Source organism: Nansenia antarctica, assembly GCF_963989245.1.
Source record: "Nansenia antarctica genome assembly, chromosome: 15".
Taxonomy (NCBI): Eukaryota; Metazoa; Chordata; class Actinopteri; order Argentiniformes; family Microstomatidae; genus Nansenia; species Nansenia antarctica.
Genome location: NC_137685.1, coordinates 3,853,003 through 3,871,626, shown reverse-complemented (window position 1 = coordinate 3,871,626; position 18,624 = coordinate 3,853,003). Strand labels below are relative to the sequence as shown.

The 18,624-nt window shown below is 44.2% G+C and overlaps 1 protein-coding gene across 1 annotated transcript; it reads right to left on the bottom strand.

The window, feature by feature from the left end:
* Positions 1-3,822: 3,822 nt before the first annotated feature.
* On the bottom strand, positions 3,823-18,177 carry LOC308170919 (monocarboxylate transporter 2-like; the record flags this gene model as incomplete). Its single annotated transcript, XM_080545773.1, has 4 exons — positions 3,823-4,178; positions 8,569-9,426; positions 11,392-11,535; positions 17,961-18,177. The coding sequence occupies 4 exons, from the start codon at positions 18,175-18,177 to the stop codon at positions 3,823-3,825; spliced, it is 1,575 nt and encodes a 524-aa protein (XP_080401899.1).
* Between the last annotated feature and the right edge of the window lie 447 nt (positions 18,178-18,624).

The following is an 18,624-nucleotide window of genomic DNA, read 5'->3' as shown; positions in this document are numbered from 1 at the left end:
TTTGCTTTCTTGTTTTGCTAGTTAAGGGATACTGTCGATCAACTTCAAAATTAGGAAATAGAATCTAAGTTGTTGCAGAATTTCCTGTCCTCCCGCCCCCCACCCCCCTGCCCCAACCCACCCCTAATTAGCGGACCTCAAAAAAGAACATTCTAATTAATCATAAGTCTAATTGTGTTGGGTTTCATTTAGGTGTAAATTGTAGTTAGGTCTGACCTCACTCCTCCGCACTCTAATATAAATTGATTTGGCATTTCATGCAGGGTGAAAATATCAGACTTAACACGTGGGAGACATATTCTGACATTTAACAAGAGTAGTTTATCAAACCTAAGCCCCACTTTGATGGACTTCCTTGTGTATGCTTAATACCAGCACGCAGGGGACATCCCAGTGGGAATTTAACATTGCCAAACATCACATCTATAATACATAAAAGGTAATGATGATTACAGAGTGAGCGTGTGAGTGCTACACCAGTACCTCCAGTTTACACAAGAACCTGGGCCTAATCTAATCTCTCTAGGTCTGCAACAAACCGTTCAATTTCTACTGCTGATAGACGCCTGTGCTCTTTGAGCCCATGGCGACCACATATCTGTTTCACCATGCTCCGGGTCTGCAAGCCAACTCAACATTCATCACATGGAACTTCTTCTGTACACATAGGCCTGATTCACCCAGGTCAAAGGTCAGGAAACAGACCTGTTTTCAGGTTCAAACCAACATTCTCTTGTGTCTTCACTGGGTACCAGTAGACTTTCAGTATTCTATTTTGATTTATGTCATCTTAACAACTTAAAACCTTAATTTGCTTTAACTGTACTTGTCCTAAACTGAAATGAACAGATCATTGACAATCAGCTTTAGGTCTTGTATTACATCTTCAGTTTATCAGCTCTAATCCTATATAAAGAGAAAATAAGTTGGCTAGCCACCCTGTGAAGAGAGAGATGGGTCACTCACCCACCCAGCCATCCACCTCTGTGGACCCGCCAGAGACCAGGACGTCTTTCTGACATCAAACAGGAAAGACAACGGCCACAGGGCATCATGGGAAAACACAGGGCATTGGAGCGGAGGGTCGGTAGGCTAAAGGGAACAGGGGCGTGATATGAAATATAATAATAATAAAAAGAAAGAAATAAAAGACTCGGACTCGGCGTCCATCCCTCAGCCTCTGGGGAATCCCCCACCTTGCCACGTCCTAGGACCTTGGGCTAGATGGAGCTAGCAGGGCGGGGTGGGGTCGGGGTACACACAGGGGGGGGGGGGGTCTAATGTATTGGGTTGTGATTCGACTGAGACGTGAGTCGTGGAGACTCCATGCGGCGCAGTGCGATAGCCTGGAACATCCCGGGGCTTTGCTTCATTAGGTAGTCACGCCCTCGAGCTGCTGACATTTCCAAACTTGTTCCACAGCTTTTCTAATTGCTATGAAAAATTGGACACAGCCAAAACAAGTCACGGCTGCATGGTAGAGACCTTGATGTGACACCGGTTCTGGTGTGTTGCTGGGAGTGTCGTTTACCACCTCTGCTGGAAGTGAACATGAGAATAACAAATCATAGGCTACATTAATTGTATTTATTAATTGTTTTAGATCAAGTTACTGTCAAGAAGTAAAGACACGTGAATTACTCTATTTTGTACAGCAAGTCTACTTTGTAATCAATATGTTATCCAATTAATATACATAGTTCATTATCATGTTAACATTGTCTTATATGGATATTTGGCATGCTTTTGTTATTTTGGCAATTGAAATAAAACAAAATAAAATCCTTCAAATACAGACTAGAAACAAATAGCTTCCATCACCTTCACAATCAATAGTTTAAAACAACCTTCAACATAGTAGTAATAGTTTAAAATATTAAGAAATGAAACAAAAAGAACCCACATTTCACACTAAAAATAGTTCAAATAAACACACTGCATGCCGATATATTATTCGGCCTGAAGTATCAGGTACGGTCGTAACCATTAACAACGCAGATACGACATTCTTTTGTAAACAGACTTCGTCACACCCAAGTGTGGCCTCCATTGGCAGGGAAACAAGGCATAATTACAGTACGATAATAATATATGTAACACAGTGCACATAGTTACATAACACTAAATGTATGTCATGTATGTCGAGTACAAAATGTGAACTTGTTTATTTTTAAACAAGTTCCCTGAGGTGACACATCATGCTCAGTGTATGCATGATTCTACCTGCTACTGACTCACTTTCATTAGTTAAAATAAAATAACCTTAAGGTCCCTACAGCTATGAGCCTTGAGCCTCCAGTATGGCTGAGAGCTAACACTGATGTGGTTTCTATGGGCAAGGAGGGAATATCCATGACAACTCGTGAGCTTAGAATGATAAGCTTCTATCTCCGTTTAGAATGATAAGGTTCTATCTCCGTTTAGAATGAGAAGGTTCTATCTCCGTTTAGAATTATAGGGTTCTATCTCCGTTTACAATGATAAGGTTCTATCTCCGTTTAGAATGATAAGGTTCTATCTCTGTTTAGAATGATAAGGTTCTATCTCCGTTTAGAATGATAAGGTTCTATCTCTGTTTAGAATGATAAGGTTCTATCTCCGTTTAGAATGATAAGGTTCTATCTCCGTTTAGGGCAGTTCAGAGATATTGAGCGTCAAAGTTTTTACATTCCATTATGTTTTGTGAGATGGAACCTTTGTATTTTATGAATTACTAACTCAAAAATGTCAACATTTTAAAAAGAACACCACACAGGCATTAATAAACCCCTAATGGATCAGATTATGTAAAAAAACTCAATAATTCTAACGTCACAAACTGCTGTGCCCGTTCTGATTAAATGAGGGTGTGTTCTCACTAGAACATTTGCTTCACTTGAATCAGAGTTTAGGATAAAATGTGTTTGCTCTGCGTCGTTTGGAGCTGTGAGAACGCGCATTCGAAGTCGCTCCCGCAGCAAAGAACCAACGGATACTCCGCTTGAAAAGGGTGGTTTCGCTCCGGTTAGAAACGACGCATCGAGGCTGTCCATAGGAAAACAACAGCGCATGCGTGTTGATCTGGATAAGAGCGGGACGAACGGGCAATTTTAAATTTTTCGGACCAATCAACTACCACGTCTGTTGCTTCGATTGCGTATGTTACTTCGCTTACATGAAGGGCTGTGAGAACGCAAATCAGAGAAATAATTTATGCAACAATGTTGCAAACTCATCCACTTCGCTCCGGGCCCTGATTCAGACTTTCATGTGAGAACATGACCTAAATAAGTGTCTATTTTCTCCCATTGGTAATTATTTAACATGGAATGGATAACTATCCCACTCCCCTTGCCAGCCCATTGAACACTCATTTACAAGTCTGTCTGTTGGCTGACGATTGGAAGAATCGTCATTTTCATCGTCGGTTTCAACGACACACCGCTCCCAGCACGCAGTGTACACCTGGGGGGTATTCCATCAACGTCACTAATTCTTTCCCGAAATCTCGCGGGATTGATCAAAATAAGCCTAGTTTGTCCTTTAGCGACGTTGATGGAACACTCCCCTGGTAGCTGAACGTAAGGCCTTGCCAGGATTAGTCATTCACTCTCTTACGGTAGGAAATACAGTACACTCTCCGTACGCTTTGTCAGCAGACCTGCTCGACTTGAAAGATGAGTGACGTATACAATCTTTGGAGATTTTTTCCAAAAGGTTAATTTCCAAAATGAGTGTTATGGGGAGAGGCGCTGACAGGCATGAATCATAGACAACTAAAAACAAATGACACCATGAGGTATGAGGTATGTATAGTGGCGAATAGACAGAAGAATGCTAGTTCTAGTTCGCAGTGGGGATCACGGCGTCCGTTGGTTCAGCGTCTACGTGTCCATTCGTTTGTTGGTTACGTCTCTCCTCCTCCTTAGCTTCTGGTTCAGACTGTCCTTGTGCAGCTGCTGCCACCGGGGGCAGTCCGTTCTCCAGCTGTCCGTTCTCTTTCTGCGGCAGCTCCAAGTACCCCTCCTGGGCCTGGCTGTCCCTGAGCGCCCCCATCTCCTCCTCCTGCTGCTTCTCCCTCTCCAGGAGCCTGTAGTTGTACGCGTTCATGACGAAGAGGAAGAGGCCTGAGACCACCATCACTGCTCCACACAGGAGGTACAGGTACTTGTAGTGACCAGTGTTGTCCACTAGGGCTCCTACATAAAGAGAGAGGGAGGGAGAGGGCGTTACTGAGGTGTTAGAATAACAACAACAACAACAACAACAACAACAACAACAACATGACTGCATTTCCACTGGGAAGAGATTAGAGTATATTTAACCTGAGCCAAGAGGACTTCTGACATCTTGTGACGTTAGAATTATAAGGTTCGATTCGATTTTTGTCAAAATTGAGTTTTGTACATAATCTGATCCATTAGATGTTTATTACTGTGGTGTTGTGTAATGTAATCAATAGCACAGATGACCAAAATCCAGATAGTTTACCTACAATACAGGACTGTATGCTTACACAGTATATGCTTATCCATATTCTATATAAACCGGTTATTTTGAAGCGTAAAGGCATGCTATTATCTTTCTCTCAACTACAGGAGACAGAAGTGAGGGGGGGGGGGGGATGAGGAGGGTTTGGTTGCGCAGCTCAAACTGTGCTAGAGACAGAGAGGCCGATCCGGCAGCATGTAGGAAGTGATATGGAGTCATTATGCCTGGCCTTGCTCGCCAGGGGTCCCCTGGAAGGCCATTTGGCACGCTGCAACTAGAACCAATCAGGAGAGTTGTGTGATTCGGAGAACGATAAACATCTAGAATGTGCTTCGGAAAAAAAAGGGCAACTGCGTGAAAAGTGACACAAACACACCCCCTCCCCACACACACACACACACACATTTTCTTTATCTCTCAGCCATGGATCGACCTGCCGTGTGCAGTGTGTCTGTCTGCCAATCTGTCTGTCTGCCATCACTTGTTAGTAGGAACTTCTAAATCTTACGATTCTAAGGAGAGATTTAGAGAGTGAGAACTTTAAAAATAGACTAATGCTCATTGCCAGAATGTATTGGCAGTTGACAGCCAACTCTTTCATTCATTAGTTCGATACAAGTACTTTTTGGAAGTACAACTTCAGATGTGGAGATGGGGTGCTGAAATTAAATTGATGGGTTGTTAAAATAAGCCCCCGTTCAATCGATTACCTTATGAAGAACTAACTGAGTGATTTAGTCAATGTTATAGGCCTTTATGATTTAGTCAATGTTAGGCCTTTATAAACTTTGAATTGGTCTTCGATTGTTCTCTCTGCTTCGGAAACTTTTTTCAGACAGATATATATTTATCTGCGATGGATTTATTTCCAGCAAACTTAAGAAACTAACGATTCGATCATTCTGAGACTGTCAGTATTGAGTCGTCTAGGAGACAGGGTCAATCAACACAAACTCCATCACTAGAAAACACTTTGATAGGCTGTTAAATTATCTGAAGGGCAGTTTTCAGGTTAGGCAAACCAATTAAAATCAGTCTTAATGAGTCTTTTATATGAAGACTATGATGGGCGCATGTGTTGGTTGGTCGGCCTCTGTCGGTGTGTGTGTGTGTGTGTGTGTGTGCATACTGTATGTATATGTATTGGGAGGGGGGGTAACTTTGCCTGGACCAGTCTAATCAAGCTACGCGGGCCTGGTCTGATTGATGGCATTTCCTCCTGTGGGTGTGTGTGCAGATAACCATCACCCTCATTAAGGCAGCCCCTTGATTGGCTGAACGGTAATTAAGTCCATCTGGCAGTGTCACCCCCTCTTTTTTTGGGTATGTATTCGCGGCTTAATTACGGGCCCAGGTACGAGCCTTTAATGAGTATATTCTGAACTGAAAAATGCATTAAAAACACTGAAAGCAAAAGGCTAATTACAGCAATTACCTCACTCGCTCCTAATTAGGCTGACCCCGAGGTTTGGGGGGTGGTGGCACGGAGAGACGCGGCGTAACGAGGAGACTTGTAAGGGGGAAATGTAAAGAGAGGAGCGTCTGAGGTGGTGCGGGGAGGCGCTTATTTACCCCCATTAAACCAGCACCTCAGAACAGCCTCGCACAGACAGATCCAGGAGGCCTATACGTTTCCACCTCATTAAAACATAGAGGCGGAGGAGAGAGGAGGAGAGAGCTAGAGGGACGAGAGTGGGACGCTAGTTCAACCTGCCAGCTGGTTCGTATGGAGAAAAGAAAACTCCCTCCTTTGTCACTCTTTTGGGGCGGCTGTGGTGCAGGAGGTAGAGTCGCTGTCTAATGATCACAAGGTTGGCAGATCAGCGGTTCGACCCCCGGCTGGCCACATGTCGAAGTGTCCTTGGGCAAGACACTGAACCCCAAAATGGCTCCCAGTGAGCGGGCCGGCCGGCGCCTTGCATGGCAGCTTGCCGCCATTGGTGTGTGAATGTGTGTGTGAATGGGTGAATGAGAGGCTGTTGTAAAGAGCTTTGGAGCAGCAAAATAGGCGCTATATAAGTGCAGTCCATTTACCATTTTACTCTACAATTTGTAGAGTGAACTCAACTTTTTAACCATGTCCCTTTCTTTGTGTTTTCTTAGGTTGAACAGGGATTGAACTGATTTGAACCCGAGTTCTCCTCTTGTGTTGACACCCAGAGCTAGCGTGAGCAGACACAAAATGACAACACACAATGGGAGACAAGAGGCTTTCAAAAGATGTAGAAAAATTCCAGCAATGGCAAAAAATTCACGCAGAGGGAAAAACCTCTGATTACACTTATCCTCAAGGCTTGGACGGAGCTGGAACCGTTAAACTTACACGCTGCGCCATAAATAAGAAGATAAAGATGACAGCTCTGTGTGATGTTGATTTAATTGGCAGCACCACGCTCTTATGGGGGTGGGGGAGGACATTCAAAAACACACAACGGTACAAAGGAGTTGTCTGAAATGTCTGGTTCCCAGTCAACAGCCTGACCACGCCAATAATCCCAACACTGTACAAACTATTCGACTTGACCTGTGTTGCAGTCAGTGTCAGCGCAGAAGTCTTTTTGGCAGTGTGTGGCATGGACAAGGCCGAGGGGACTCGGTAAAGAGAGAGAGAGATAGGAGGAGGGGGGGGGGGGGAGACGAGGACTAAGAGAGAGGCGCAGAGAGACCTTCATTACCCTTACGGCTTCTTAGCTCTGAAAAACGTTCCATAATTTGTGTGGAGGACGAATCCTCCAGCGGGCGTTGCCCCTGAAAGCCGGAGAGCGCAGCGCAGCCCGGCTTATTTACAGCGGTAAATAATAACCGTGACCAATTACTGCCTTTCTCTGGGCTGGCTGGCCGTGCGCTCCAGGCCACCCCTCTGCTCACCGATGATAATCCAATTGCTGCTGGAATGTCTTACAATAATGACACCCTGGAAAGTAGCAGTTCAGTTCTCAAACGCCAATGCAGAAGCCCAGAAGCCATGACCGAAAAAAAGTAGAGTGAGAGAGAGGGAATAATACTAACTGAACTTTTTTTTTTTTCCCCAGTCGTAAAGGAAATCCATTTTCTGTTTAATTAGCTAAAAAGACTTTTCTTATATACTTCCAACTATCGATGTTTTTCTGAAGTGCACCTAAAACAGCATAGTACATTGTGTGGAGGGTGGAGGTTACAGGTATAGGACTGACTGTGTGGAGGGGGGTGGGGCTATGTGCAGTAGTATGTCGTGATCTTAGAATGATAAGGTTCTATCTCCGTTTAGGGCAGTTCAGAGATATTGAGCGTCAAAGTTGTTACATTCCATTATGTTTTGTGAGATGGAACCTTTTTATTTTATGAATTAACTAACTAAAAAATGTCAACATTTTAAAAAGAACACCACACAGGCATTAATAAACACCTAATGGATCAGATTACGTAAAAAAACTCAATTCTGACCAAAAATGGAGATAGAACCTTTAGGGCTGTTACGAATATTCGACGTCGTCGACGTCATCGACTACGTCAATACGTCGGTTAGCGTAATATGCGTCGGTTAGTCGCAAATAAACAAAATGGCGTTTTTTTTTTTTTTTTTTTTACCTTTATTTTACCAGGCGAGACAATTAAGTGTATGAGTGAAAAATGGATAGCTACTAGCTAATGTTACACAAGCAATGTAGCTCACCACAGTTCGTATGTCTTGTCTTCTGGTGTTAGTAACGTTAGCTATGTAGCTGACTAGCTACGGTAGCCTATTGTCATTGTGGTGCGAGCACCTACTGTACGTTATCTAGCTCGTAGCTCGCATGCTACGTTAGCATCAATTTAGCTAATCATAACATAGCAGCGAGAGTAACGTTAGCTAGCTATGTGTTGTGGTGATGGACAGACTTCTAAATGGCCATGTTGGCATTCAAGTTGGCTAAACATAGCAGTGAGGTGGAGACAAATAGTTTTTTTTTTTTTTTTTTTACAGTACAAAAATTATCGTTAGACTTATCGATAAATTAGTCGTTAGACTAATCGAATAATCGATAAAATAATCGCTAGATTAATCGTTAGAAAAATAGTCGTTTGGGACAGCACTAAGAACCTTACAATCCTAACGTCACGACAATGTGTCAGCCTTACCTCCTATCGGTGGACCCAGGAGCACGGGGCCGCACTCCAAGATGGTGGCCAGCCCCACCGCGCTGGAGAACCGCTGGGGTCCCACCAGGTCCATCAGGCTCTCGAACAGCAGGGCGCAGACCATGCCGAACCCGAGGCCGAAGAACCCGGTGTAGACCATCAGCCCCCAGTACCCGCTTGCCAACGGGCACAGCAGGTGACAAACTCCATTGAAGACGACCGCGAAGCTAAAGAAGTACTGGATCTTGGGCCTGACCCACTTGGTGTTGGCCACGATCCCCGTCCCCGGCCGGGCGAACATGTCCACGAACCCCATGACGGAGAGCAGGGCGGCGGAGGAGTACTCGTCGATGCCCATGCTCTGGGCGTACGTGGACAGGAACACCACGGGGGCGAAGAAACCGAAGAACATCACCACGTTGCCCGCGATGTAGATGATGAAGCCCCGGTGCTTGAAGAGGGAGAAGTCCAGGTACTTGTTGACGTTGCTCACGCTGCAGCCTCCTCCTCCTCCTCCTCCGTCGTTCAGCTGGGTGTTGTCGTCGTATCCGTCGACCACCGACTCCACCGCTTTGACGACGTCTCCGTTTTCGCCAGTGGGTTTCTTTGGCGTTCGCTTCCTGCCGATGGGCCTCATGAGAGACCCCGCCACACAGCAGTTCAGGAGCAGAGCCCCCAGGATGCAGAAGCTGCCCCTCCAGCCGAAGTGGTCGAGCAGGAGCTGGTTCACCGGCGCCAGGATGCAGAGGAAGACGGGACTCCCCGCCATGGCCAGCCCGTTGGCGATCGGCCTCTTGACCTGGAAGTACTTCCCGATGACGGTCAGGGAGGGCTGGAGGTTGAAGGAGAGACCGAATCCTGTGGATAAGATAATAGGGGAGGGAGAAGAAAAGTCACGTTCCCTCCCGAGTTTCGTCCGCGGGGGATACATCCTGAATCTAACCGCCTGGTGCTACTTGGGCAGGATTAAATTAAGACCAATTCTACACGGCGCACATTAAGATTCTATCTCATTTCACATAAAATCTCATTACGGGGGGAAGCGGGAATAATTTCCGAAATGATTTCTCCCATTTAAATGGTAATAAATTAGAGACTCCGGATAATTCATTCACTACCACCTCCGTTCTCCCGCCCCCCAAAAAATCCAATTTAATAGCGTTTCAACCCTGTAAATCAGCGTCTTACACTCTAAATGAGTCTTCACTTTAAGATGAAGAGCTCCAGGTAGCCACGGCTCCACGGCTTCATTCCCTCATTCTAACGTCTGTTAAACGTCTCCGGATCACAATCCCCCCTCCCCTCACTTCAAAAGCCTTATTCCTTCTAAGTCGGGGATGAAAATAGCTCTCTGAAAGGGGGCTTAACTCAAACACAGACCAGATTTGAGTCAGAAGTCCCAGTGACATAGAGGAGATCTGGATTCTTTTCTCAACTTCATTGACAAAAGTTTTGATTAGAAACGAGCACTGCGGTGCTTGCTAATGGCTCTTAAACAGGCTGCAGAGGGAGAATAAACTTGAGGTCTGGAGGCTGCATTTACAAGGCCACTTGAATCCACTGAATGGCAACTTCTGTCTCTAAACTCAAGTGGATGCTTGGGATGAGTGGTCACATCCGTGTGTGTATCCGTGTGAGCGGATGGCGATTGTTGGCGTGCGTCAGTGGGCCAGGGCACAGGAGACCAGGGCGAGGTACACGCACGCCTCCAGGTTACACACTTGGCCTCATATCTACTTCCTGCCCCTATTAATCCTCCACGCCAGCCTGTGGCTAGGTAATGAGTCTCGCTGGGTAGGGGGGGGGAGGGAGGGGTCCCGCGAGGGGACACGTGCAGGAGCCTACAGGAGAGCACAGGGGGGGTCGCAGTAGGCCGTGCTACTCTGGGAACTGGAAAGGTACTGTCTTAATTACAGTCCCCCACGCAGTCTCCCCGATGCTTCGCCACCGGCCCACAGGCTGGGTGAGACTCCCTGGGTCCAGGCAAGGCAACACGTCAGCCCAGCTAAGGGAACCAGGGCGAGAGCCAGAGAGACCCAAGGAGGGTGTGCAGTGTTGCACCTGGACCCCCAGAGGAGCCAACCAAAGGATGGGGAAAGGGATGGCCAGCACCAGGGTAAACAAGTCTGAGCCACCACCAACACTATCAGACATACTGGTTCATTCATTCACAGTTCACACTTTACTGCAGATACACACAGATAAACACGCTAACAGGGATCCCGCAAGGCCGGGCTCTGATTAGTGTCGGTCCCAGATGTCTGTTCTGTTGTCTGAGGACAACATGGTCGTACTAATTGTGTTGTTTTGCCTAATCTAGCAACTACACTGTGTTTACCACTAGAACAGCCGTGCCTTTTTACCTACTATAAGAGCCGCTTCGGCGGGGGTCAAATGGCCATATTCTTTACAATGCTCAAGCTGCTATTTACACACAATGACCACTAGTTGGCCGCTTGTAAATTAGCCTGCTTCCTACACAGAAAAACTGCAAAATATCTTTATATTGGCTTATCCTGATGTGATTTTGAAAATGTAAGGAAACTGGATGGTAGAACGCACATATGTAGGAAAAGTCAGTCCATTTTTTACTCACAGGGGTCAAGAGGGGTCAAGAGGAATAATATTAAAAACATGTTGAGTTAACTCATTCTGGCAAATATTGATCAAACAATTGGTTGTCTCTTAACAGTGCTGAAACTTTTACTTTTCTTAACTTCAAAATCATGCAGTTCAGATTCAGAACAGGCTGGTGGAAACCTCAGTGAGAATATGATTTAGCAGGTAAGGTACATTAAATAAATACATCAAAAGGGTGGGTACCTCCAATGACTCCTACGCATATGTACAGATGCATAATGGAATTGCCAAAAGAGGCAGTTACCATAGCAACTCCACACATCACTCCACCAACCATAACCACAGGCCGGCAACCGAAGCGATTGACCAGTATACTGCTCACAGGTCCTGCAGAGAGAGAGAGAGAGAGAGAGAGAGAGAGAGAGAGAGAGAGACAGAGAGAGAGAGAGAGAGAGAGAGAGAGAGAGAGAGAGAGACATCGTGACGTTAGAATTATAAGGTTCTATCTCCATTTTTGTCAAAATTGAGTTTTTTTTTACATAATCTGATCCATTAGGTGTTTATTAATGCCTGTGTGGTGTTATTTTTAAAATGTTGACATTTTTGAGTTAGTAATTCATAAAATACAAAGGTTCCATCTCACAAAACATAATGGAATGTAAAAACTTTGACACTCAATATCTCTGAACTGCCCTAAACGGAGATAGAACCTTATCATTCTAAACGGAGATAGAACCTTATCATTCTAAACGGAGATAGAACCTTATCATTCTAAACGGAGATAGAACCTTATCATTCTAAACGGAGATAGAACCTTCTCATTCTAAACTCACGACATGTTCATACAAATAAGAACAATCCCCCCCAATGTTTACTAGACAGACTAGATAATTGCAGGTTTAAAAATGATCAAAAGCGTTAAAAACATGGGCCACAAATGGTTAATACGAAATGAGTGATGTTAGAAAACGGTGCACTCCTACATTAGCAAAGCAGGTCAGTGACTTATTACAAATGTATTCTGATAATGTCCCCTGTACCAAAATGTTCTAGTTATCAATCAGGCAATTAAATACCGTTTAATATATTCGGTGACTTCTCTAACCTTCCTTCATAATCCATGCTTGTAAGAATCGCTATGTAGAACAGTCCCTCTGCACTGCAGTACACTAAACACACTGCTCCCCCCCCCCCGCCTGCTAGACTCAGACCATTTAAATAGTAAATCACCCCTCCACAATTCATTTAGGAACAACTTAGGGTGAACATCAATCAAGCAAATATGTAGGCTGCCACAATTACGGAACTCTTCCCATCCTGCCTTTCAAAGCGGGGCTGCAACGGGAATCTGCAAGGCGGGTGATAATTGAACATTCCTAGTAAACAATAAGATTATACATTTGAGAGCCTGTTTATGGCCGATGATTCATTTTTCCATATGACAAATGACTAATAGCGTGTATGCCTAAGAACTAATAATTTCAAGGGTCTGGTTGGTAAACAGCATGACGATGACTTTGTTATGCAGGCCTAGGTAGACGCGCTCTCTTTTAATGGGGCGGCTGTGTCTCAGGAGGCAGAGCCGCCGTCTAATGATCGCAAGGTTGGCAGATCGGCGGTTCGAGCCCCGGCTGGCCACATGTCGAAGTGTCCTTGGGCAAGACACTGAACCCCAAAATTGCTCCCAGTGAGCGGGCCGGTCGGCGCCTTGCATGGTAGCTTGCCGCCATTGGTGTGTGAATGTGTGTGTGAATGAGAGGCGGTTGTAAAGCGCTTTGGATAAAGGCGCTGTATAAGTCAGTCCATTTACCATTTTAATCCTCTACTTGCTGTATACCTCACAGGTTCAAGGCAGGACAGCAACCCCCTGACAGATCATTTTCAGTTGAGGGATCTCATATTTGAAACAACATACAGAGACAATATTTGGTCTTTAAGACGGCAAATAATTCTAAACAAACACTTCTGACTGTAGCCTAGTGTGTCAATAGGGTGTAGTGTGTCAATAGTCTAGAAACTGCTTCACGTTGACTGTTTACTCTGAGGGCGCTGGCCTCTTTTCCTTTTGCACTGGAGTTGTTGGAATATGATTTTTTTCATGTCCCATTGTTAGATACATGTATGTTCACAGTAAATACCCAAATAAATACCCAAAGGTTTAAAGGAATGATTTTTAAAGGAATGATTTTTGTTAACTACCAAAATGAGGAAAGGGAAGGTCGTTAATCTTCTGGATACTAAGTGTGTGGTTTTCTTTGTCTTTTTCTTTTGTATTACATTGTGGATACTGATGTTTGTTATTTATTTATTTTGTGTTGTTTCAGTATTAAGAGTGAAATTCTTAGTACTGTTGATACTGAAATGTATGAATTAATTAACTGGATTATATAATTTAAGTATAATTGTTCTCACTTGAGAGTGAGGGATAGGGGGAGGACATGATAAGCGTAGGCTTCATCCTACTCCCTTTCCAACATTGATAGGCCTGTACTCTTCATATTAGTTATTAGTTCTTTTATTATTTTAAATCATGTTCGAAATAAAAAAAGATTCATTCATTAATTCATTCAAAAGGTGCCTTTAGACATAGTGCTGTTTGTTCAATACAACAAACCAAGTGCGTAAGGCCTGCCTAGGTTACACATGTAGGGGTGCACATAGATCATATCCTCCTACTGCCTGTGTCACTTTGGGGGTGGTATCCCAGGCATCATCACAATTTCCCCTCTCCTATTATAACTTTATCACTCTGGCTCCGTAAGTCATAGGTCCTCTGAAAAACGCTGTCACATGTCTCCCATAGGACTCTGGTGTGAGGACCCGAATGTGCTGAACCCACCACTGATGTATTCCCCCTGTCTTCTCTTCCACTGGGTGACATTGGCAGAAGCAGACCCAAGGACACTATGATGAAGCCCTGTGCCTCCGCTACTGTGCGCAGGGATATTTCACAGGCTGTGTTGCGTTCTCTGTGCCGGGGAACCGGAGGTGAGTCAGGGACCCTGTCGTTCCTGTAACCTTGCAGACCCACACTGATGGATTTAACTTGAAAAGTTCAATTGGGAACCTTCTGTTATAATACACGCTGTGTCATCTAATGAGTCTAGTCGCGGTCGCTTAAGAATACCATTACTAAAGAGAGTAGAGAGCCAGAGTGAGGAGGTGGATCCAAACATCCATATCCAAATGAGTCACTCCTGAGTTCTCACTGTTTTTGTCTGCTGTGACACACCACAGTTCTGTTGGCAGTGTGTTACTCCATGCCCCATTAAGGCTCGTAGCACACAGACAGATAGTTGTTATGAATATACTCATTCTCAGGCAAGTGAGAAAGAACAATGATTTTCCCAACTGACCTGGAGCATAGTCAGGGGTGCAAACTGGTGATGGTCCAAAAAGGTGACACTTTTTTTGTTTTGCGGCTAACCTTAGGGGGGGGGGGATAGCGCTAGCACTAATGGTGTTAAATAGATATCGCTAGCACTAACGGTGGTCTAACAATGATGCGTGTGTAAGTAGCGGCAGCCCTGACCTTAACACCTGCAGAATTACTTCGAAAACAGTTTACCGTGACTGTGTTTCTCCACGCTGTCTGGAATTGTACCTAGCTCCCTGAAGCTAAAAGTTATTTCAACAGCGGCGGAGTTTAGCAGACAGGGAGATTAGTTAGCTTGCACATCATGTGACTTGGATGAGACCTAGACCCCCCCCCCCCCACCCAAAATATATTTTCTGCAGATCTACACAATTCACATGGATGGCATATTTTTAGATAAAAACGGCTAATTTAGCAGAAATGTGACACGTTTGCACCCCTGATAGTGTCACCCTACGGTGACCCCAGTGACCCTTAAGGGCTCTGCACACAGCGTGCGATTTCTGTTGCGCATCAACGTTCCATTTTGAAGTTTGAATGGAAGTCTATGAGAACATCGCATTTACCCACACACGGCCCCGATTTTAATCGCACGGCGAACATTCGATTCCATTCATTTTGAATGGGACAAAGCACACGGCGTGCGAGTTTTGTCGCACTGCTTTGTCCCATTCAAAATGAATGGAATCGAATGTTCGCCGTGCGATTAAAATCGGGGCCGTGTGTGGGTAAATGCGATGTTCTCATAGACTTCCATTCAAACTTCAAAATGGAACGTTGACGCGCAACAGAAATCGCACGCTGTGTGCAGAGCCCTTTAGGGTGAATTCTGGAATTCGACTTATCAGCAGTGCTGCTGACCGATGGGTACTATTTTTGGAACTTGTCTGTGCTGTCGTTCATATTGAGCGCCTTCAAAGGATAACATTTTCTACGCCACAATGTTACTGCAAGTAGGCTACACAGTCTGACCGGTCTGTCCAAAAAGCACCCAAATAAACTATACAACACATACAACTAATACTAAAGCTGTGGCAACCCCTTGAAGCTAATTCGTTTTTTTTTAATACCCTCACTTCAAAGTCAAATTAACGTGCATCTGTTACTTTGGGTTGGAATAATTTTTTTCTGTCGAGGTACATATTACTGTGTAATCGCTCGTGTTCCAATCAACTCATTTTAACGAGCCCTTAGACAAGAGGTGTTCGTTCCCAATTATTATGGGTTGCATTTATTTTGTGTCCTGGATATTAGCTAATTTACATGCCACAAGCTGTGGTAAACTTTAGCCAGCTACCTTTCTACCGATATACAGTAGGAACCAAAGAATGCAGTGGAACTAAACTATGGATATATAGCCTACCATTCAGGAAATGTTAGGAGGTGCACCCTTTTCCGTCCTCTGATTGGTTATTGCAAAGAAATTACAGATACAGATATATATATATATCGTTTTTTTAAATAGACCAGGATCCTATTCTGTCTAGTTGCCCCGCTAGCCAGAGCAACATTGCCATGGGTCGCATCGCCCAAAGTTTTTACTTTAGTGTAGCCTAGCCTTAAGCCATGTGTAGCACTTCTTTGACCTGGTAGTTGAGGGAGAACGTGACACGCAGGCAGGTTTTTTTCTTCTCCTCAGCTGAACCAGAGCACGAGAACGTAGTTAGTGGTCATCACCATCAATCATCTATATTATAGAGCTCACGGTAGAAGCTTCCAAATCTTTAGCCACGCGCTTCTACTGGGGTACAGAAGTCAAGTTTCAATCAAGTTTTATGCTTCAATAACTTTTTAACGGGTTTGTGTTGTCATTATCAAAATAGTTAGCAGTCAATGCATCGCTCTGAAATCGCTGTGCAAAGGGACACATACTTCGGCCAAAGTTTTTTTTCACAAAGTAATGGATTGAACATTAACTTGACTTTATAGCCTAGTCATGGTATTCAACATCTAATTAGCTTTAATGGACTGCCACTGCTTTGTTATTAGTTTGTTAACAGGGGCGGGTGTGGCGCAGGAGGTAGAGGAGGTAGAGTCGCCGTCTAATGATCACAAGGTTGGCAGATCAGCGGTTCGAGCCCTGGCTGGCCACATGTCGAAGTGTCCTTGGGCAAGACACTGAACCCCTACATTTCTCCCAGTGAGCGGGCCGGCGCCTTGCATGGCAGCTTGCCGCCATTGGTGTGTGAATGTGTGTGTGAATGGGTGAATGAGAGGCCGTTGTAAAGCGCTTTGGAGCAGCAAAAAAGGCGCTATAATAAGTGCAGTCCATTTACCATTTACCATTAGTTGTAAGTGTCATGTGGAGTTTATTTGGGTGTTTTTTGGACAGACTGAACTTAAAGGTTCAAAAGTAGAGTAGAACACAGATGGTTAACCAATCCCAAACCAACCCTTTAAGTGAAAGAGTGAGGTTGTTTTTAACACCCAAATTCATGTCAGGTGCAAAAGCATGTGAAAACCCCGTTTCAACCCTTCATTAGGAACAGTAAACAGTTAGATGCAGCCACCACTCTAGGGGTCTAGTTAATTCAATATAGCCTACTGGTATCTACAGCTTTTAAGATGAAAGATGTTGCTTTGTCAAAGCTCATTGGGAGCTTTGCTTCAGCATCAACTGGATCAATTTAGTTTGGGCTACACTGCTGGTCTTTGATCTAAAAAAAAAAAACATGTCATTCCAGAAAATAAATTATTAATACAAAATATATAGAGGCAATATATTTTGTGGTCATTTCAATACAGTACTACTATTCATTTCTCTGGAATAGTTTAGTAACACTCGCTAATAAACACGAGAAAGATGGAGATATTGGGGTTAAATATAGGCACTACATTTTTATAAACACTGCTATGTCTGTCTGTTTTTATTGTATGTATTAATGTATGTGACCTATGTGTGTTTTTAATGTGGAACTGTATTCTTGAGCTGCACTTCTGCCTGTCGAAGGAGAATTTCTGTCACTGTGTGACAGACAATAAAGCTATCTTGAATCATACATCTTGAATCTTAAAGGACAAATATAACACTTCAATAAATAAGATATGAATCACAATATCCTGTTTAATGTGAGAAACGCTGGGCTGTTTGCTTTGCTTCTTGCTCTGGACAGCGGTACAGGGCCACCAGGTCAAAAACATCACAACACTTTGTTTCTTCCCCAAAGCCACAGCCCTCCTCAATAACTCCTGATCATTGCACCTTGCACTTTACATGTTCTTGCACTTAGTTAGTACAGTATATTTATTCATAATATTCACTCATATTGGTACTGTATATGTGTATATTTTGTCTTGAGTTGTGTTGTGTTGTCGTCTTGCTGTTGTATGTACTGTAGCTTGTTTAGCATGGTAGAATACCAAGTCATGTTCCTAGTGCACTGCACATGGCGAATAAAGTTGAATTGAATTGCTTTAGTCCGGTCTGTCTACTCACCTCCGGCGTACATGGCAGCCAGCATGATGGAGGACACCCATGCGATCTCACTGAAGGAGACATGGAAGTAGCCCTGGATCTCGCTGAAGAACACGGTGAGGGCTTTGGGGAAGGCGTAGGAGAAGCCGATGGAGATGAAGGCCCCCAGCACCACGGCCCAGCCCCAGCCCCCGTCCGGGGGGGTGTAGTCCAACGTAGATGCTGGCGCAGCGGGCATGGTTCTGACCAGAGAGGGGAGGACATGACGTGAGCTTAGAATGATAAGGTTCTATCTCCGTTTAGGGCAGTTCAGAGATATTGAGCGTCAAAGTTTTTACATTCCATTATGTTTTGTGAGATGGAACCTTTGTATTTTATGAATTACTAACTCAAAAATTTCAACATTTGAGAAATATCACCACACAGGCATTAATAAACACCTAATGGACCAGATTATGTACAAAACTAGAACCTATATAGAACCTTATAATTCTAACGTCACGATTTTACTGTGAAACAACAGGTGATGGACTTTCACTCTGGATCAAGGTTGTTGTTGTTTTTTTACAGTGAAACAAACACACAGTGTGATTAGGCCTATGTTAAATATTTGACTTTGTGTCACACCCTCAATGGCTTTTATTCATGGGTGTGATTTGATTCTTTATCTATGATCTATTAAATC